At 40.1% G+C, this 22,469-nt stretch overlaps 1 protein-coding gene and 2 long non-coding RNA genes across 7 annotated transcripts in view; 1 reads left to right on the top strand and 2 right to left on the bottom strand.

Annotated features, from left to right (window-relative positions):
• Positions 1-22,469, bottom strand: part of LOC139994532 (protein-L-histidine N-pros-methyltransferase) — a 42,533-nt gene that overhangs the window by 4,037 nt on the left and 16,027 nt on the right. For all 5 annotated transcript variants that reach the window (XR_011801661.1, XR_011801662.1, XR_011801663.1 and 2 more), the window contains exons 3-4: positions 2,983-3,195; positions 36-423 (exon numbers count right to left, since the gene is read on the bottom strand). Coding sequence is in view for 2 of the 5 variants with exons in the window: in XM_072017301.1 (XP_071873402.1) it covers positions 36-423; positions 2,983-3,195 (601 nt within the window). In the remaining 3 variants the exon portion in view is untranslated. The remainder of the gene's footprint in view (positions 1-35; positions 424-2,982; positions 3,196-22,469) is intronic.
• Positions 432-2,324, bottom strand: LOC139994536 (uncharacterized). The gene is made up of 3 exons (XR_011801665.1): positions 1,876-2,324; positions 1,740-1,810; positions 432-1,652 (listed from the first exon to the last, which is right to left on the bottom strand). It is a non-coding gene; the product is annotated as an uncharacterized lncRNA (long non-coding RNA).
• LOC139994538 (uncharacterized) lies at positions 15,641-18,757 on the top strand. The gene is made up of 3 exons (XR_011801667.1): positions 15,641-16,524; positions 16,613-16,857; positions 18,174-18,757. It is a non-coding gene; the product is annotated as an uncharacterized lncRNA (long non-coding RNA).

Below are 22,469 nucleotides of genomic sequence, written 5' to 3'. Positions count from 1 at the left end.
TTTCTCATTGAATATTCACAGGATTGTGTACTAACTGGCTGTGCCTCTAGCACGAATATTACGTCGTCGAGAAAGTAATACGCCTGGCCGAGGTCTCCCTCGCAGAGGTAAGGCAGTTTGCTCCATACGAGACACCTTAGGCTCAATGGTGCGAAAACTCTGTCGACGAGGCTGGCTATTTGACCTTCTAGACCGTTCCCTTTTACTGGTAGATATTCTGACGGTTTGTGGTCACCCCTTTCACCAACTTCCACGTAAGGGCTGAAGGGAAGAACCAGCGCTACGACTAGACGTCCACCCGGAGCCAAAGATGATTTCAGACGGCGAAGTAGAGTATTAGGTCGATCGCAACGATCCAACAGATTCAGGCAGAGGATCACGTCGAATGGACCGCTTTCGTGCCATTTTTCTACGTCCAGCACCCTATAAGATAATAGAGTATATTTTCTTCCATTTTTATTTTATTCCCATAGAATATTATGTCATATGTTGTTTGATATTTGAAAGGGGTGATAGTATGCTGTTATAATTAATTCACACAATCTGTTAAACATTTCCTCTCATCATCTTGTGTTTAAGATGTTTCGTTTAATATTTTGGAATTTTATTTACGTGCATGCTATTTGGTCAAAGGTATAGGAACTAATTTTAAGAGAAGAATGAACATGATTTGTGGATTGCGTAGGATTAAATTTAAATAAAAATTTAGTAGCTTATTTTATATAGAATATTTCTTTTAATAGATTTTCATGATTTTCTTCTGTTAAATTTGGAACGTATTACATAATTTCTTTTTATTTGGGATAAAAGAAATATAAAAGTTAATATGAAGTTAGTAAATTCAGATATTTTAAATGCAGGCCATCTAGGTACGGTTATGTTCTTACAAAAAGTATTTTATTTATTTTGCCTAGTTTCATATTCTCGTTATTTATAACAACACAAACATTTGGATAATAAATTAAATTGGATTTGGATGATAAATTAAACTTGCATTGTCAGTAAGATTTGAAACAGTGAAAAATCTAGCGCCACATAGTAGATATTAGATTTTTCTAACAAAGTTTTATCTAATTTTAAGATAGTAAAAAAAAATAAGAATGATATAATTACAATTTAAATACTTTAGCTAAATATAAATGCTGTAGCAGGGTGTAGCATCCTATGTGGGATTTGTTTTAATAAATTCAATACTTAAAAATAATAAAATATGTTTATACAATCACTTAAGCTTGTTTTCAAGTTACAAATTTTAATAAAACATATACAATATTTTAATAAAATTACTAAAACATAAATGTTATCCAAACAAATCAGTTAAATTTTGATTAGTAAATCAGAAAATAAGACTTTTCAATTCGTTCTCATTTTACAAAATATTCTTCCTTTATTAATAATAAACTCAAATACTATAAATTATTTAAAAGTTAAGAAACCTTAAAGAAACACTACGCAGCATTAAACTGTAAAAAAACAAAAGTAATCCCTGGAAGCATATCTCACGAAAATCATATTAATAATTAGATAACAAAGAAATTAGTCTTAGCTCCAAAGCGGAAGCAAAATCAACTCAACGTTCGTACAAACCTATTGTTTAATTATTTTCAAGCATCGAATTCGCTCGTATAACCGGATCCCACATAATGCCACACCTTGGACATGATCCGAATCAAAGTTACTGTTTACTTCACGGTGACTGCATCTCTAACTACTATCGTATTCTAAGTGTTAACACGTACTTCTCTTCCTATTTTCTCTTCGAAGATCTTCATTCGCGCCTAAGATCACGGGGGGAGGGTTCTAAACTCGTCTGGAAAAGAGCAAACGGATTTCTATAAAACGGTTACGGGTACATCGCACCCTACGGACATTTACTTAAAATTCGAATAGTCTCGGATTGCAACCGTATCGACGCGAGACAGGTCGGGTGTAAAACCACCGTAAACTTCTACTCCAATCAATTCGGTGCCATAAACTTGTTAGTAGCGCACCATGGTCTATTACATGCACCGTCCTCGACGACATTGAGTCGTTAGATGTTCCTCCAACTCTCGGATACCATTGAATTAAGCACCTACGGCGCTTAATTAAGGCGACTACGAGGAGCTTTGAAATAGTCGACGTTCCATGAGCGAAGAATTCTATGTTCGTTCTATGTTCGTTCAATATGAAATTTAAAAATAATCAATTTATACATCGATACTGCAAGAATGACGTCAATGATCAGTTTCAATTTCCATGAGATCTATTGTTAACGAAATGTATTTTCATTTCTTTTCTCTTCTTTTTTTGGAATTAAAATTAGTGGTTTTGTCCAGTTTTTAAGAAATTAAATGTACTTTTGATGTGATTTAACTTTCACCGGAAAGCAGAATTTTTCTTGCTAGATATTATTTATCTTTTTAGTTGGTATATTGAATATAGTATATCTACCGCTTTTCAATCGTATAGAAGAAACCTGTAATAGATATCTCATACGTTAAAATACAATATTCAAAAGAAGGATAGGATAATTTAGAAAATTGTATATTTATTTTCAACAAAAGTTCTAAAACGTTTGTCAAATTCTCTCGATTTATTTTAATTACCTACTAATATAAAAAGTTGCATTTTTAGATCGTTTACAAATTTGCAAATATTTTTGGAATATTTTAAAATTAGTTAACATTCTTTATTGCATCAGTTACACTTACTTGAAATATTCATAGCATCGTACGAATTTTCGTTGCACATACTTGAACAAAGAATTTAATCTTCTGTATATTTTAAAGACAGATGGAATTACGACATTCTAATATAAAAAAGGTAAGACAGATGGGCGAATAAAAATGTGGAAAATTCTGTGTATCGTAAAATTTTCAAATTTCTGCCCCATCGATATTTCGTTAAATAGTTAGAAGTAGGAACCCTACAATTTTCTTGTCCCTTTTAAGCTTTCATTTCGAAGAATGCAAATTGAACGAAAGATTGAACGTGACTTACGTGAACTTCCTTCTCGCCAGAGCCCATCTCATCGGTGCTGATATGTCTGTGGCGTAAACTTTTTCAAAGAGGTGGGCTACATGAGCAGTGGTGGCACCGTCGCCAGCTCCTAAATCCACCAACGAATGCCACGGCCCTGTAAAGCCGCTCGCTGCCATAAATTTTTGAAACTGTTCGCAGGAAAAGACATGCATGGAGCCGCGGCCGAGCAGCCTGAAATCATCATTTTACAATGTTGAAATGTGAAAATTAATAAACATAGAATATATGTACACAGAATAGCTTGTCTTTTCGTTGACAAATATATTTGTTATTAATATTGATCAGATTCCATTATCGATGAAATTATATAACATATAATATGGTAAAGTACTATTTTACCACATAACTGTTCGTAATATAATAATAAGATATAATCTTATATATAATAATTTTTATATTTTTTAAATAAGTTTTAATCGTCTAAAAATGTTTATATGATATATCGGTAGAGAAAATTATAATTTTTCGAATCAAATGTTGCTTAAAAATGCAGGAATTTACAATCGCATTTGGATTATAAAATATTTATGTTTTAAATGCGAATAAATTTTAAAGTATTGAAAAGCGAAGAAAGTTTTATAACGCTATACGAGCACGTATAGAAATTTTCGCATTTTCTGTCTCGTGCAAAATATAATTCCGCTGTAACAACTTTGACAAGGTAAATCTAAGTTATTACAAGATAAAGTCGTAAACGTCGAGATTTGGTGGTGCGCGAGGTCGGCTACAGAAGGGTGAGACGAATAAATCAACGCAACGGTAACACATATTTCAACATCTCATTGTGCGGGTCGACGGAGCTTCCATGATCGATGAAAGGCAGCTGCATATAGAAATCAAAAGGTCCGACGTGTTTGTGGCTCGGTTTAGTCGGGAGAATTCGATGATGCCTCGTTTCGGAGGGAATCTTGCGACTAGCCGGCGGATGATGGTGAGGGCTGAACCATGGCTGAACGCACGAGGAAAAAGGGCGGGTTCATTTGAAAATACCAGCGCTGCCGCAACGCGGCGCACAACGGTGGCGATCCATCAATGCCGCGGAACGCGGGATTTTGATCGTGAATTCGGTTACCCCCGGCGTTATAAATAAGGCGATGGTGGTCTCATGGTCCCCTTCTTCGTGGGCCCACCTCGATTTTTCTCCCTCTCTACCGCTTTCTGCGCTCGACCATAGCCGGTGCCATCAATTAACGAGCACCTCCTGGCTTCTATTGAATAATAAATAAAAATCAAAAAGAGAAAGAAAAAGAAAAACAGACGAGATAGGAGGAGGAGGAGAAGAAGGAAGAGAAGAAGATTTCAGAGGAGACAGAGGAAAGAGGTGCAGAAGAGGAGGATGAAAAGAAGCGAATGGAAAGAAGAGAAAGAAACATGGAGACCCGGTTGCCGCATTTTTCGTAGCATCTTTCCGATTCTCTATCTTGTTCTTTATTCTTTCCACGGATCATTCACGGTCTATCTCTCTTATTTCTCCGTTTATTATTTGCTTCTTTTCATTACCATCTTGTTTTTGTTTTACCGTCTCTCTGTCTCTCTTATACAGTGCCTGTTTACTTTGCCGTACCGTTGGGCTTGTTTCCATTGTCAGTCTCCACCATGGTCGCGTATAACCTGTACACGGGTCTCCTTGTTGCACGCCGGAGACGATCAACCAGTGAAGAATGAAAGAAATGGAAAGGGAAGAGAGCGTGCAACGAAAGAGAAAACGAAAGAACCAGTGAGAAAGAGAGGGTGAGGGGGAGAGAGCAGAGGAAAGGAACGGGTAGATACACATACGATATACACGCGTGCGGCTCACAAATCAGGCTTGCGGATCGTGGCGGCTTCGTCGGCGGCGCGAGCGACAATTAATTCACCGCTTTTGCTCTCGGCTCCTCTTCTTGGACCCCATTGTGTGTACGTACTCGTTCCTCCCTTCTCCCCGCGTCGCAATGTTTCTCCCAATGGAGAATCGTTCGGGGCCTATCGGTGCTTCCAACGTCGCCCTGTTTTATCGAGCGATTCCGATCCCTTCTTTTCGCCCTTTTTGCTTTCCACAACTTCGTCGTCGGGGGCCCCCTACCTCTACCTTTCGAAGCCGCGTCTTTAATTTCGACCCTGGCGTCACGCGGTCTAGAGAAGTCCGGTGCGCGCGCGGCTACACAGCGTTGCCAGGTTTAAAAAGCCGATCCCTCGCGATCTTGCGTTATTACGCGGATTTTGAATCGACCCATTATTTCTTTCCCATGTAGTTTCGTTACGTTGTTAATAATATATTATTATTTTTCAAATCGCAGAAATTAGAGCCAATTGTTTTAGGGTAAGATGCATTTAGATAGTTTGAATGTAATACTACTTCATAATTAAATTCACACATCTTCGCAGTTTCAAGCCCGAGTCCTTTAAAACGAAAGATACACACTACAACATTTTACTCTATCTTTTCAATATATTCTCTGAGAAAGGCCACATCTTCTATATCAAAATTCATACAAAAGTTTAATTATGAATCTAATACTTGCACTAGAATCGATACGAGTCGTACAATTCGGTATCGATTTAATTACTTGATCGATATTCAATTAAGACACTTATTCTCAGTACTAATAAATAGAGCTACAAATATGTATCATGTTTTACCACGTACCAATGACGAATTGCACATAGCGCGCATTTAAACACCATCGATTCCAACATAGTAACGTGTTATAAAAGTAACTATATATGTACATCAATACCAATAATCATGTAGCAATCTCAAAGCATACATCATCGGGATTAAAAATAACTGACTGTAAGAAGTTTCGAAGCGCTGACGGCTAGTCTACGAGTCATATCTACACGGAACGGGACAGTGGCGGGTATAAAGGTGATAAGAATCTTTTTCCAGGGGTTCTGAACGATTATTTACAATTCCAGCCACCTACTCGGTCCGGGCGGTGCGGTGGTTGAATTTTTGTCGACCGACAGGCGGCGCTGGTTCAGTTCGCTATGGCCTCGGTGGCTTTTATCGGTGAGGGCCTCTCGCGTTCGCTCGTAAAATACCTCGAAGGGCGAGCGCGTAGTGTTAAAGAGGCGCTCGAAGGACCGTTTACCTAATAATAGCAATAATATGTAAATGCGATGCGTATCAAGTCGCCATCTAAAGAATCCACCCCGCTACGGGCCTATTGTTTGCAAATCTTCGTTTCAGCCGTGCTGCTCTCTGCTGGATTGCTGCAGAGCTCTCGATACACCTATCTCCATCTCTTTTTGCACCATCGTTTTACCTGCGATCTGTCCTTCTCCCGATACCGGACGCGCAAATAATCGAAGGTAGGCTAGCATTACAGAAACACACCTAACGACACAGACGCGAGATGCGTCTCATCGTATCTCGGTTTTTCTGCAGCATTCTGCTGTTTGCATTCGGAGAATCGAGAAGTCCAAGACGATGGAAAACGAGCATATGCCACGATATCATAAATTTACAGGAAGCTTTACAACAAATTATTTTTTGAAAATGTTTGGTACTAAACTGTAAGTATCTCAATTGAAGATCGAAGTAAATGATAAATGACAATTACTATCGAACTTCGGTTCCAGCATTTGTACATTTTTGTTTTGAACGGTTCGAATCAGTTTAAAATATTAATATCGCTACGTAAATATTTTGGTGTAATGGCGTGCGATTTAGGTTAGTCAAGATACACGAATTGAATACAAATAACTTGAAACTTTTCATAGTGCCAACTGTAACAACGGCGTCAGAGAAGTAAAAAAGAACTACTACTTGTAAAGAGAGTACTAGAGTACTATCGCATATTCAATTTTCGACGTGGTCATATAATTCTATCGAGAATGTAACACATGCTTGTATTTATGGATGCAAAGTTCGGTTCAGCGTAAACCGCTTTAAGAGGTTACATCGATGCGGTACAATTATAATTTGATTCAATCTTGTCACGCTCGAGATTTTTCAAGCTTCGAACATCATTATATATTCACGTCGTTACATTCGGGACCGGTGTAACACTGTAATACAACGTGGAACTTTTCGAAGTACGCCCTGAATGGATTAATGAACCGAGTGACATGGGATCTGATTGGGGCAACACTTAAGGAATCCGTCCAGTCATCTTTACCTTCGTTTGTCGCCCTGAACGAGCATAACGCGCTATCCTGACCTTTCTCCTCCTTCTTTTTATTCTTCCTTATGTCACTTCTCTTTCCCCTTCTTCGGTTACTTTTTCATATTGTTGCTCTAGATCGCTTTTCGACCACGTCGAGAGACTCATTTTTCGTTTTGTGACTTACATTGCTGACCGTAAGCATTAGGATATTTTACTCATCTCACTGTACTGTAATAAAATAATTAGAAAATAGAATCAATGGGAAATTGTACGAAATATCAAAAGATGTTTTAAATGTTTTGATATATAGATACATATGTATTTATGGTTGGCGTTATCTATAATTTGCCACTGCAGTTGCTAAAATTTTGGAATCCTCTATTTTCTATCGCGCTATTGCGTTACTGTTATCGAAGATTGTATTATAAGAGACGTTTAATTAACAAGTAACTTTCATCAACTGTGGTCTGTAATAATTACAACATGTCTAACGAATAAAATTATAAATTAACCAAAATAATTAATAAAAATACCCTTATACATACAATAACCCACTACATATGTAGATATTGATAGAAATTAATTTCGATGTTGTATTTCCTAATTACAAAATCAAATGTCGCGAGACAACAACGATCTTGAGTTATGTTTATAACTTCCTCGTTCGATTCAATAGTCAATTTCAGCGGTATTACTTTCCTAGGATGCACTCAATCAATGTCTGCCAGACTGAAAAATGTATTTCGAATTGGTGAGAAGCAAAGGGATCACGGTGGCTTGAGAAATTTTACAGATCGTTCGCCAACTTTTCTTCAAGAGAGCTTTTCGTACGTTTACAAATTCAAATCGACCGTGAAACTTTTAATTCCGAGTCTTCTGTATTGTACATATATTCGCTGACAATTCGCTATAAACATCAATAATGGAACGAAACCGCAGAACTCAGCTTCTACTTTTCCGCTATGAAACATTATTGGCATCGACGATATTTATCATGTGTCTTCGATGATATCGAAAGCATAGACGATATTTTAAGATATATGTATTTCTTTGAATTATTTGATAACAAAGGATTTCTCACAGAGAACAAAAAGATTCACGTAACCTAAAAATATAGATTATAAAGAATTAAACTTATCATAGAAGCAAATACATTTTTGTTATTTTCATTTTAAAACAATTTTTCGTTATCAGATGAGAAGCACCGGAATTTAATTAATAAATGATTCAAGCGGTTCAGCCGTCATCGGATTGTACGAAAGAAGAGCGATCGAAAAGGCGTGAAGGTTATTTGAAAGAAATCGAACAAGAGGAGAACCAAGGGTCTTTCGTTCCGATGTCATCGTTTCTTGTACTTCCTCGATATTCTTCCCTTTTTCATTCTTCAGTCACGATTATACAATCGACGCTCTAGGTTTTAGTAAAAGCGCGACGAGAAAGACGAGACATGAGCATAAGCATAAGCAGAAAGAGAATCAGAAGGAACGACGCGCTCGACACAGCGTATGCGCAGCTAGTGTGCGTCCGCGGTGACAATGTAGACCGTAGACGATTTTCGGATTCGTTCGACTATTTTCGTGAGCGCTCGTGCGCCGGTTCGCCGTGGTGGGGTTTAGCTAGCTTCGTTGATGTGTACGAGAAGTCAGCGCGTGGTGGGGGAATAGCGATAGTGGGGATAGCATGGGGAAAAGAAGGACGAAGAGAGGGAGCGAGAAAAGGAGGGGAAAACGGTGTCGTTCGAAGGAAAAACGAGAGGAACGAGAACGGAGAAGACAGAGAGAAACGTAGCGTCTATTTAGCATTCCCCCTGCCGCGGCGACGGTATCTCGTTAGCTGGCTTTTCGTTCCTTCTCCTTCTGCTCGTTCGTCGTGCTTGGAGCGCGGGTGTGAGAGACGAGAAGTTCCGAGGGCTATGCGAGACAGAACGGAAAGCGGAAGAGAGAAGCGAGAAGAAGAGAAGAGGGGAGAGAGGACGTAGTTGGGAGCTAGGGATGCTGGGTAGGCGTGGAACATGGACCACCCTGTCCACGAGCGATGGAGGGGAGGCCACGCCGCGATAGTCGCGGTGGTGGTGGCAGATCGGCGTCTGAAGGATGGGGAGGGAGGGTGGATAGGAGTATCCGTGGACAATAATTACTATTATACACGTCGGAGTTTTGCAAATGCTGTCCTCCGCGCCGGGTAAGAACGAGGAAACGGGGGAAGAGGGCTGAGTGGGTGGCTGGTGAGCATGTTTGCCCGTTATTTCGCTCAGCTTCGCCTAGGAGTTAAACGGGATAAGGGTTTGTCTCACGGGAGGGGGATGTGGAGCGATTCTTAAACGGGATCGTTATGCGAGTTTTTCGCATACTCTCTTTCCCTTTTTGCATCGTGTTGCCTTTCTACTTTCCTCTCTCTCTCTCTCTTATACTTCTCGATTTCCTTGTTCTCCACGTATCTCGTCTTCTCTCCCTTTACCCCCACCTTTGTCAGTCTCGAGGCCCGTTTCACCCCTGGAAACGTTATCCATCTTTCTTTCTCTTTTCCGCGAGCGTCCGCGATCTCGAAACGTTCGCGTTGCGTTCGTCGTGACTGCGAACATCGTCGGCGAGCGTGTGCGCGGAGACGTGGATCACACGTCGCGTATACGTTCGAACCAATTCGACCCTTTCCCGGCGAGGGAGGGAGCGGTTCCACTCCCCCTGGTCTCTATACATCGCGACGCTTTTACGAAAGGGGCGCGAGCGAAGAAATCGCAACGCTCCGTATCCTTTCCTTTTGTTTCCTCGCGTCAATTTTTGAAGGATTCGATGCTCCGTTTGTTTCGCCGCGATAAGTCGGCACTGAAAAGGCAAGTATACGAAGGAAAGAATTCCTATTGTTGGTTGTATCGAGGAATAGCGTTTGCTGAAAGGTTATGCTTGAATATGAATCGACTGTTTAGAATAAAACCATTTTTATTTGGTTTTGAGATTAAATATGCAGTTCTCTTCCTACTTCTTTCTCATGTCTCGATATCACAGTAACTAGTTAGTTTACATCGATTCACCTCGATATATAATAATTTGATTAATTGACGGTAGTCTATTTTATTCTATTTATTCACAGTTTGATAAAATGGGATTCTGATATTTACTTGGTGAATCTGTAAGAGCACGATATCGTATCAGTTTGTAATTTCGTCGCAAGTTCGGGAACATCGTCCGATTTTCAGCGAGATTGTCGTGGGAGAATATAGGAGCACGAAGTGGACTATTCGCGAGGGAAATACACGCTTTTATAACTCGTTTCTTCTCGGCGCCAGCTACAGCAAATCCTACCCCCTTCCTTGGAGACATTTCTGAATTTTAGACGCCTTAAACACTGTGATTCGAGTACGATCCCCAAGAGTTGTTGCGCCATAAAAGATAAAGAAGGACGGGCGTAGACTTGATTCGACCAACCAGCTACATATTGTAGCTTACTAAGTATAAGAAAGAATAAGAGCGTGCGTCGAAGAAAATTATTTTCTTAACGTATAAAGTCAAATTGCAATTATTAAGAATCAAGCGTTTAAACAAAATCGCGGATACCTGTCTAATGTATACCTAATCGCGATCGATAATCAAAGGATAAGAGGCGGATAAAAGTCATTCGTTCTAAAGTATACGAGAAGAATCAAGAATCGTGACAACAGAGATTAATCGCGTCGAAGCGGTGCAAGATACGTTTAATCATAGCTTGCGGGTGTCGTTATAATATTTCCGAATTTATATTCGTTTTTATCGAGCAAATGTTCCTAACGATCGAATAACGTGAAATAACGTTTGAAGATGTCTTTCCTTCAAGCCGAGCTTTCTTCGATCGTCGTGTGTAAGGTCAATGTATCTTGCCCCCACCGGAACCTTCCATTCTATCGACTGCAGCGTATATAATAAGTTACACATCTTTTCCCAAGTGCAAGTTCCTCGCGAACGTGTTCGATATATATAATAAGCGTAACATTCCGTTCTCTGATATAACTTTTCCGATCGAACGCAGATACCGGTACTGTTACAACTCGGTTTCACAGTAGCGTGTATTATGCACAGTTTGCCCGCAAGCTTTCCACAATGGTTTAACGGGATTAGGAATCGAGCGAAGATGGTAAATTTATTTTTTACATTGCTTGAAAAGCCATCGAAAGAGCGTGAAAATATTTTCCTTCTGAAATAATAATGTTGCTTTTCGAGGTACGTACTTTGATTATTGGAAACAAGAAACTCGACGATCTATTCGATATTTTAACTGGGAATAATTAACGAACGTATCGATGATTATTAATTCTCCTTGTATTTCTCATTCTGATTTTTCTGTGACAAACGTGTGACAGATTACACACGATTCCACTATTGTAATATTAGGAAGTTGTGGTATATTCTAATCAAAGAACGAATAACAGTAGATCCTTATTGCAACTTTCACGCAGGAACATTAGCGGAAAGTATAAATAGCGAATACCGTCAGACACGATACGAACAAAGATGACTGCGGAATGCGTTTTCTCGCTGTAACGTTCCAGGATTAGAAAATTCTTTCTCCATATGTATCACCGAATGGTGTAATTTTTATCTGTTACGACACACTCGTACTACGCTTACAAATAAAAGGGTTACATATATCCAAGTTGTCTGGATTTCGAGCGTATTCGTCCAAATCGATCTCGATTTTACTTATTCGTATAACTTTCAAAATTCCATTTACGGTGGCTAAAGATATAGCTCCGCCCAGTTGGCTGAAACACCCTGTATATCTATATAGCGTACGTGGAATCGAAGAAGACACTGGTTCGCTGTTCGTTAGGCGAATCCTCATGGTAGCGACGAGAGATCGTGCGGGGGCCACGGCTAGTTTTTATCATAGACGTTAACGGCCATTCCGATTGGCTGATTGGCCAGCCCCATATCGTTCGATTTATGTGGACGCGCGACTCTACGAACGACACCCGTGCATATGTAATTCGTAGGGTTGCTCGTGGACCATTGCTACGCGGTCTACGATTCTTCCTCTGCCCCTGGTCCCGTGGAAATACATACCGGTTTATACCGATACTATATACGGGGAAGATGCGTTCGTCACGCCTGTACCGCCGATACCAATACGCTGTCACAAAGGGATGCTTCTTGCTTTCCTCTTTAACTTCCATCGCGTCAAGCTGTTTATTTTCGTATCGGATAGGATAGATGATTCGAGCGGGATTCGATACGTTCGATGGCGTGTTGGTAGACCAAGTATTACGAGCTGCGATCAGGAACGGGGTGGTTGCCCGTTTGCAAGCAAATCGAAAACGAGAAATAATTTCCTATTTAACGTTAGAATCACCGAACTGGGTCGAATTGATGGGATTCATTTATTTAGGATTGGTTATCGTAACAGTATTTAATTCGACGAATATCGCTATCGTTGAATTCGAACGTATCAAAGTAAGTAAAAATATTGAAATATCCCATTGCAATTGGAATAATAAGACGAACATATAAAATTGATCGTAAAGAGTGGTTACTCGTGAGTAACAGCGAGCAGGCAAATCGAAAGCGAGAAATAATTTCCTATTTAACGTTAGAACCACCGAACTGGGTCGAATTGATGGGATTCATTTATTTAGAATTGGTTATCGTAACAGTATTTAATTCGACGAATATCGCTATCGTTGAATTCAAACGCATCAAAGTACGTAAAAATATTAAAATATTCCATTGCAATTGGAATAATAAGACGAACATATAAAATTGATCGTAAAGAGTGGTTACTCGTGAGCAACAGCGAGCAGGCAAATCGAAAGCGAGAAATAATTTCCTATTTAACGTTAGAACCACCGAACTGGGTCGAATTGATGGGATTCATTTATTTAGGATTGGTTATCGTAACAGTATCTAATTCGACGAATATTGCTATTGTAACGGCATATGCGGCTTAGGACGTTTCGATTCGAAAATCCTTCACGTAGTTGTTTTGCCACAGAGGATTAACACTGTACGACGCACATAATTTAATAAACAAACTCTGCACGAAGTAATTTCGCTGCTACGTGCAACCTACAACAAGCGACAAGTTTAAACCTTTCGGTACCCCCTCGACTAGTATAAATAGACGACAATGTTTTCCAGAAGCCAGTCGATCGTGCGAAGCCATATAAGTATAACAATTAATATCAGTACCGCAGTATCGCGCAGTCTTATAACGAACATCATCGAGCGAGCGAACTTAACTTTGTATTTTACATTTTAAAATATCTGTAAATACAGTTAACGAAATCAACTGGTCCCGTTATTAATTTAACCAACAACACGTCACACCGTTCACTACGCTATCGTTGAATTCGAACGCATCGAGGTACGTAAAAATATTGAAATATCCCATTGTAATTGGAATAATAAGACGAAAATATAAAAGCAGGCAAATCGAAAGCGAAAAATAATTTTCCGTCGAACAGATCCTGTCAAAATAGCGAGTCTCGGAGTTCCAGTTTTGCGCTAAAAATTCGAAAAATATCAAGCTCGTTCAAGTGTTAAATTCAAACTCACGTGCACGTGTTTCGAGAGTATTAAAACGAGAATATTAAAACGTCCAATCGAAGTTAAAGTATTCGATTAAAAGTAGAATTGATGGTAAAACTACACGGTGATATGTACCTGTAAAAAAACTGTGCAATCGATATAAATAAATGAATCATAAGCGAAAGTATAAAATATCATACAGTTCGGTTTTATCAAACGGTTAGGTATTATTATCCGTATATGTACGTATGTCGCGTGCGCGACGAGGGTGAATTTTAAAATTCTCTGCCCCAATCGTGATTCGAACGACTCCTTTCTTTTTTCTACTCCGATATTTTCTAGGGAGACATAGTTAATATAAAAATAATAAGGCTCGTTATATAACTATCTGCCTACTAATAATACGAACCACTGTTATTTCCCTTCTTTGTAAATATCCAACTGCAATTCTTGGAATACTAACACGTTTTAAACTCACATGTTTGCTCTTCTTTGAGAAAAAAAGCGATATACATTTCGTAAATTACATCATATCGATCCTTCATTATCTTCTTCCTTTTTATACTTTCTAATCGATATTTTTCTTTTTTTATCATCATCTAACCATCGATGCTGTAAGAGATAAACGAGACGCGTTCTTTCGTTACTTCGATGGCGCTGTAATTTCCTCGCTATTCCTCTTTCTATCAACGAAAAGGCAAACCACGTACAATAACGCGTCTCCGAATAAAACAAACTTTTCTTAATTCTCAGCGTAGCGTCTTTCGACCTCGGAGCGCGCGAGATTCGTCGTTCAACCCCTCGGACATCCTGACAAACCCTTCCCCTTTCTTCGCTCGTCTCGTTTCTTTTCTCGGTCAGCATCCTGCGATTGGTCCACGGAGACGACGTTGGCTCGTTGGTCAGTAATTATCATTAGCGCGTTTGCGCGGCGCTCGGCTCTCCTTCCGATTGGCAACCCTCTCCGTAATTAATGGAGGGGCGCAGGCGCGAATTCTCGCGTCTAATGGAAAAGCGTCTCGTGGGCGTCGACCCCTCGAAAACCTCTGGATTTCTGGCTTTCTCTCTGTTCCCAGTCCTGTGGCCACTAATTATAAACGAGGGGCGGCGCTCGTTTCACGCATACCACCCTCTTCGTGGCCACGCGCCCTCCGCCACGAGTTTGCGCCCTGCTAATTGCTCATTAACCCTTTACCTCGCCAGAAACTCGACAAATGTGGGCGTTCCTAGGTGATTTCTTTCGGTCGAGACGGTCTTCGAAGAGAAAGACGTAACACTTTGTCGACTGAGAGTTTTATTTGTTCCACGTCCTATCTATATTTTCTTATCCGAAGACGTTCTAACAGGCACATCAGTAGTGGGTACCGTTGAGATTGACTGATAGAGGAACGAGTGGATGAATTTGTAATAGAAAAAAATATCGAAATGAGTACAAGTATAGTGGTATAGCGTACGCTGATCCAGATTCTCACTCTACAGTGTTACGATACGATAGAAGAAACTATGATAGGGAACACGTTCATATATTAGGTCGTCCGAAAAGTTTCTTTCGTTTTATAAGGAAATAGTGGACGCACAACATTTTCCGTTTTATATTATTTTATCGAATTACGTATGATCCATTTTGTTCTATCAAAATAAAGATGACAAGGTTCGACAGATTAGGTTTCGTGTTTGTAGAAAGATGCGTTGTTGTAAAAGACGTGTCTGTAAAAGAAAGACACTTTTCGGACAACTTAATATTTATAGCAAAGGACATTACCAAAGAGTTAACCCTGTGGCTGTAGCTGAAGGCTGCGAGAAACAGCAATAGAAATTTACTTGTAGCTCTTTTCTTTCTAGACCTTGTAAGCTAGAACAAAATTTATATTCAAGGACGCAATAATATGGATCTCTTCTTATTTCGAATCTTTTGTTTGGCCAAATTCTATTCTCTTCGGGTGACGGATATACAAAAGAAAAAGGTGTAGAGTTTTTCTTGAAGTAATTACTTCAACAAGTACGTTTATGATAAAGCTCGAGATATTTTAACGCGTTTTTATTTCAGAAAAGTGTGTATTCTAACACGTGTTCCTTATTGTTGTGAAAGGTGAGAAATCGAGGAAGACTAGCGCGAGATAACGAACGAAGCAAAACGAACGTGAATGGTTCGATCAAGTTGGCTATAGAAGAGCGCGAAGATACGTAGATACAGGTGATTAGATAGATTGCAGGTTGAAAAAATTATTGGACTACTAATTTACGAGGTATAAGCATTTCTGTAAAAATTCTAATCCTAAATGAAGTCGAAGGGAAGTTCAATAACGAAACAGAAATATAAAGTGGCTAATGGAAAAACGGATAAAATCGGTCGTATAATTGACACACGGTTGTCTCGCTAGTTTTCCGTATCTGACGATTTTTATAAAATCGACGCGACTTAATACTCCGAGGCCGACAAGCACTTACGAAATTATATCGATGTTTGGCCGGCGACGAACAAAAACGAGGTGGGACGTAATGACGTGTTTTCAAGTGATAAACATCGCGAACACGTAATTCCCTGGCAACGTATGTTTCCCAATCGTTTCCGGAAAATTACTGATTTCATTGCCGCGTCGTTGTAATTACGAAAATGCTCGGCCTGGTTCCCTCGAATTATCGACTCACGTGCTTCTGTTCGCTCATTAAAATCGTATTTACCTTATAACGCCATAAGTTTACGTGACTTTGCCATTTGCATTGTATACGACAAATGGAAATGAATGGTTTTTCATAACGACGACGTTTAAAAATTAACGTGTCTTCGATCGTAGCACCAAAGGATATTACGATTTCCCCTAACGTCTACAACGTCTTAATTAGTAGAGGAAATTGTGAAAAAAAAAACAAAATTTGTCATTTTATTACTCGTCGTATAAACGAAACAGCTATAGGTACTGCGATATATAGTTTGCGATATCGCTCAATTTCTCGACAACCGACTGACAACAAAAATGTAAAGAATTTCTGATTCTCGGATAGAAAATTTAGAAGCGAGGGAGACAAGTGTGACGTGCAAGTTCCGGCACGTGTCGAACGAACGTCTTAAAAGTATGGCCAAGCAAGAAGAAGTATATATCGTATATACCGATGAGAAAGTAAGGATCTGGTCACCCTTTGGAAGTCAGGTTTACAAGGACAGAGGGGAGGTCGAAAAGCAGACAGGGAGATAACAGGTGGCGCGCGGAACTAAACAGCCCCTTTCCTCGATCGTCCTCCTTCGGCAGGTACATACTCACGACCATTCTAAAGTTCCGCACACTCCGGGGCCTGACACAAAAACTGGCTGCTGTGTTCCGTCCGACTGCGGAATCTGTTGGGATCTGCTTGTCTCACTTTGTTACGATCGATCGGATGTTTTCCACCCTCTCCCTTTCGCGCAATTTCATGTTATCTTTCTCCTTACGTCGTTAGTCGATCGATAGGTATTAGGCGATCTTGATTTAGTTTACGAGAGTCGGATATTTTATCTACGTAAATCTGCAGTTTATACGAAATGTAGAACTTGGCGTAGGTGAAATATAGCGTTATCACGAACATCGAACAATTTATGAAACGCGAGAACGATTTAATAATTCGAAGAAATTCGGAGAAATTTCAGTAGGTAGATATTTTATGTTACATCGAAATTTTCTTCCAATTATGGAAATTCTCTTTTGTACCTTCGACTCGTGCAACAGTCTCTCGTGACGTATCTATTATCCCGACACGTATTTTACTAACTTCGCTAAACGGGTAACCCACTTTTCTTCGTTTTCTCGTGTTCTTTCAGCATCGCGTTTATGCATCTTTTACGCGTTATTTCATCGGTTGGTCCTTGATACGTAAATCTGTCGTCTCTCTATAGAGATGGCGAATAAACAATGCAAACTTGTTGGAATACGACGATATTATACGCATAGGCACAAATACTCTCACACAGGCATTTGAACAAGACGCTTACACAGATACGCTCATACTCGTTGCTGTATAGAGAGTGGGGTTTAAAATATTTAAGAGATCATGGGTCAGTCACTACCTACGTCTAGTCTGAGAGTAACTGGCCAACAATCAACAATTTTTGCATACTTCGTTAATTATATCACTCGCTTATATACATCAGGTTCTGTAGTTCCGTTTAATAAATATCACCGAATATTATTTTAACACAAACATTGTGTCTTCCATAGATTATTACTCTTAACTTTCAAATTAAATTCTAACAAAACTACCTCTCTGTCGAGAAAGGACGATTCATCGATCGGGGCCACGCAGATGTTCGCAGACCCGAGCAGTGGAATTTCTCTGAAATATCATGTTAGTTAGTCGAAGAGAATAGATTTGGCTAGACGCGTATCCGCATCGGTAAGATCAAAAGGATTAAACCTTATCGATTTTCCTCGATATTTATCCAAGGAATCATTTAATCGCGAATTATTATCGTACAAACGATGGTAAACTGACAGTAGCGAGAGCCCTGGCGACTATAACAGACTACGAGAGAGCGAAACATTCAATTACGCGTTCCTTGATCACGACTCTTTCGCTTTTCTACCATTCGCAGAACGTATCAAAAGTGGCAGGATAAACAGGACGAAGGCACGAATCAACAGGCACGTCGATGGAACACCGGTATTAGAAGTGAAACGGTAATGGACCGGGCTATAATTATTCCGTGTTCCGCGGAGCAAACAGCCAGTAACGACCGAATTTGCATCTGGATACAATCGTGCAGCCATGGAAATAACAGAAACTCGCTGGTTCAAGGAGAACATTTCCGGCGAACAATTAGAAATAATGGCCGTTCCACGTCGATGTAGCAATCATTGTTAATTGACATCGAAGGAGCTGCGAAACGATTCGGCTCGACGTGGGTCTCCACCTGCTCCCGGATCCCTCGAAAATTGCGCGCAATTTCGTTCGAAGGTTGAAATTCATTTTCAGGTACATCGAATATCTGACCTTTTTTTCACCGCGTATGCGATTGTTTTTGCAGGAGTAGAATTAAAAAGCGTAGTAAGGTAGGGGTTGTTCGAGTTAAGATCGAACGTCTTGAAATTCGATCTTGAATTTTCTACGAAATAATCGAACTTGCATATCGTCGGACGTCATCTTTACCAGTCATTGATGCGATAACGAAAGGGAATGAGAACGCTTGATCTTTATATATTTGTATATTTTTCATATGTGTATCATTAAAACGATTGTCCCCTCGTCTTAAAACTAGCGTTTTTTAAATTCAAAACTCGTCGTAAAGTACGATAAGTACCGAAGTAAGTTCACTACGAGCAAAGAACACGATAAGTCTATCGTAGTATTTTCTAGAGACAAACGGGTTTAAGATTCAGCGCTTTTTTCATTCCTTTTCAAATTTTCGAGTCAGATATTACGCTATCGAAGATATTAAGGCATCGTTTGTATTGATAATTCTACCTTTCACTTTCGTAAAACTTTGTCGACTCGGCTACGTTTGAAGCTCTTACGTCCTTAGTCCGAAACAAGTAGCTTTTGTTTTCAATTACGTCGTATTAAAAGTTGCCTGTTTAATCACGGAGTGAGAAAAAAAAAGCTAGAAACTCGATGTGTCCCAAGGGAAAGATGAAGTCGGTCGAAAAATAAAACGAAGAAGACGTTGAAGATTTGAGAAAGACGAACACCGAGACCTTCGTCCTGCAAGCGAACGGATGCACGCTTCGACCAGACTTGATTTTCTTTCGTCTCTCCCTCTCCTTTCTCTTCTATCTTTCCTCTCAGATGCTTTTCGATCCCCTCTAACCTCCTCTCTGCTTCGTCTTTTCTATCTTTCGTTCGCTCGAAATCGTTCGCTTCGCTGGCCGTTTCTCTCTTGGTAACCGATGGAGGACATCTCACCGCTAATTATGATTAATTTGTGAGACGAGCGAACGGGTCTCGAAGTCAGCGGCTACCAAGATGCAAGGGATCAGCCGTGGGGGGAATGTAATTAATATTCTCAGCGGGAGTGCGTTGTAACGTCACGTGAACGTCACCCAGGTGACTCCGTCGTTCTTCTCATCCTAGTTTGGAGGCTTCGGCTGCTCTTCTCCTTCCATGCCAACGTTCTGCCGTGAATACGCATAATAAAAGCCCGGGGACGATGGCTGCTAATTGCTGTTTAAGCCGTGGCGAGTCATCGTAACTAGCGATGGGATCAAGTTCGACGCGTGTTTGGAAAAGTCCAAGTCAATCTTTGTACTCGAACTTCGTTTCGTGGACTTCGAATGGCACTCGTAGGAAATAATAATTCGTTCTTTATCGATTATTATCGTCGGTTGTTATCGAATGATCGTTTGAAATCATATAGGAGCGAGGTTTCAAAGCGATTTTGACTTTTGGATAATGAAAAGAAGTCACAGGGTCAGAGATACGTACGTGTATCGCGCGTACACAATTTTCTTTCAACTTAGAAATTTGTTAACAGACTTTATGGATGAAATTACAAGGCAGCCCCGTTCGTTACGGTACGATATGATTATCGTGTAATTTCGTTTTGTATGCGCGGAATTTCAACACGGATAATTCAACACTTTCATAAGGGTATAGTGGTTTCTTTATGGAAACAAGGGGGATCCGGATCCGTCGATGATTGATCGAGTCAAAATAAACGCGCATCTAGTATTATGTATCGAGTTAGGCTACTGTGTAGCGTGGATCGATCCGGTTTCTTTCCGAGAACGAGTTTGCTTTAGAAAATAAAATCATCGGTGTCTTTGATTTAACGTCGATGATTTTCCACAGCAATTTTCACTCGCAACAGCGACATTGATTTCCGTATCGACGAACGAGAAAAGTCGCTAGATTCGAATAGCAGAATGTCGAAAGTGTAACGAATACTAAAACGATACGCAGGTACAATGAAATTGTCGGGAGAAATTTTTAGTTAATTGAGAATTTGTTTTTCAAGATACGCGGAGTGTGTGTAAAAGGTAATAATCGGACATACCGATGAGATAATATACCTGGATTATGATATAAAAGTAGGTATTCACGTAACGATAGAACGTGAAAAACTGCGAAGAAAATAACGCGTGACAGACTCTATTTTTAAAATAACAGCCTTAACTGCCAGATTATGGAAGTTAAGAGGTCGAGCATAACGAAAATTATCTGATAGCGTGGAATTACTATTTTGGATGGTATAAACGAAAGTTATCTTGATAGTCCACGGCACAGGGCCAACCGATAAGGCGATGCAATTTGGAACGCCGAATATTCTACCTATACGCTTAGTTACTTCCCTTGTTTCACGTCGCGAATAATACCCGTCTTAAATTCAACTTGGTATTACGAATGTTTTTCACGAATATCGAGTATACCCTATTGCGTAATAATATTTGAAATATTCTGGCAACTTAGTTTATAATTCGTATTATGAATCGATAATTTTAACGTTCGTGGTGAAAATAATCCTGTCTAGTATCGAATATTTTAATACGCGCGCAAATTGTATTTACCGATTTTATCGATTCGACGTTAAGTTAACGAGAAAGCGACGAAACACTGTGCTTTCTCTACCGACCCATATATAAAAAAAAAGAACGACGGAAAAGCTCTTACTTCTTTAACGATACCGATCTAAACTTGCGTAAACGCTAATTGCGTCAGTCTACTTACTGTATCGTATAATTAAATTTCAAGATATACCAAGTTGCCCCAAAAAATTCTTTCGTTTCACAAGGAAATGATAGAAATGGATATGTTCTATCGAAACAAAATGGATCATAGGTAATTCGATAAAATAATATAAAACAAAAAATGTGCATCAACTATTTCCTTATAAAACGAAAGAAACTTTTCGGACAACCTAATACTTTCTATAAACGATAGAGATATATCTTGGAGTCGCGATACATTATTTTTCATTAACGCCCAATAAAATCAACCTAACGGAAAAGAAAATCGTGAAAAATTTATCCCACGATGTGCCCCTATCCAGGTATTCCCATAACGCGTTAATTGCTCAATCCTGCCTACACGGTCTCGAAAATTCGTACGAGAAAGAAAAAAAGAAGAAAGAAAAAAGAAAGCTGCGCATCATTCTAATTCATGAAGCGACCGGCGAGGCTGTCCCGCCTAGTAGCACGCGGATAACCGTGCTGGATTTTAATAAACGGTTCCCCGGTCAATCCCATATACACAGGCGGCACAGTGGATGCGGAGGTGTTTCGCCTGGTAGCTGCCAGGACGACGCGTAGCTCGGGGAGAGGTTAATCACCCGCGTTGGATTTTAATAAACGGTTCGGGGGGCAAACAAAGCTGGTCATCAATAACCATTCCCCTCTCCCTCTACCAGGTACCCCTTGCCACCTGTCTCTATCTCTTTCTTTCTTCTTTCTAACCCTCCGTTCCCTTCTCTTTCTATCCTGTCTAGCGGCCGAGAAGAGACCCAGCTCGAGAGCCGACCCAGCAACGGGGTACAACCGGCAGAGGAGCCTTTGCCACCAGGTTGTCGAGCCTCATCGGACAGCCAGATAGGCGGAGATCGTATCTGCGTGGTTATTAATTAACCGGCGAGAAGGGAAAGCCTCCTTTCATCACCTCGCAAACGATCTACCTTAGCAAGGCCGAGGCCGAGACCTTGCCCTAGCGAGATGCCAAGAGATTCGCAAAGAGACCCTGTGGATTTTCGGCGCTCGCCGAGTATTCGTCGGGGGGCTGTGCTTCCGGTTATGCGAGGAGAAATTGTTGGACGTCGTCGGAAGATCCGAGGGTTTTACGAGAGTCGTGCAGATTATCGAAGTTATCGAGGCTTCTGGGTGTAAGCTGTACTCTTGTCGAAGATACGAAAGACAAATTTCACGCGTTACGCACGATCCGGACAAAATCGTTGACGCTTTTTCCG

Source organism: Bombus fervidus, chromosome 14 (genome assembly GCF_041682495.2).
Source record: "Bombus fervidus isolate BK054 chromosome 14, iyBomFerv1, whole genome shotgun sequence".
NCBI classification, from domain to species: Eukaryota; Metazoa; Arthropoda; class Insecta; order Hymenoptera; family Apidae; genus Bombus; species Bombus fervidus.
Note: the sequence above shows the minus strand (reverse complement) of the source record. Positions and strands in the feature narration are given on the sequence as shown.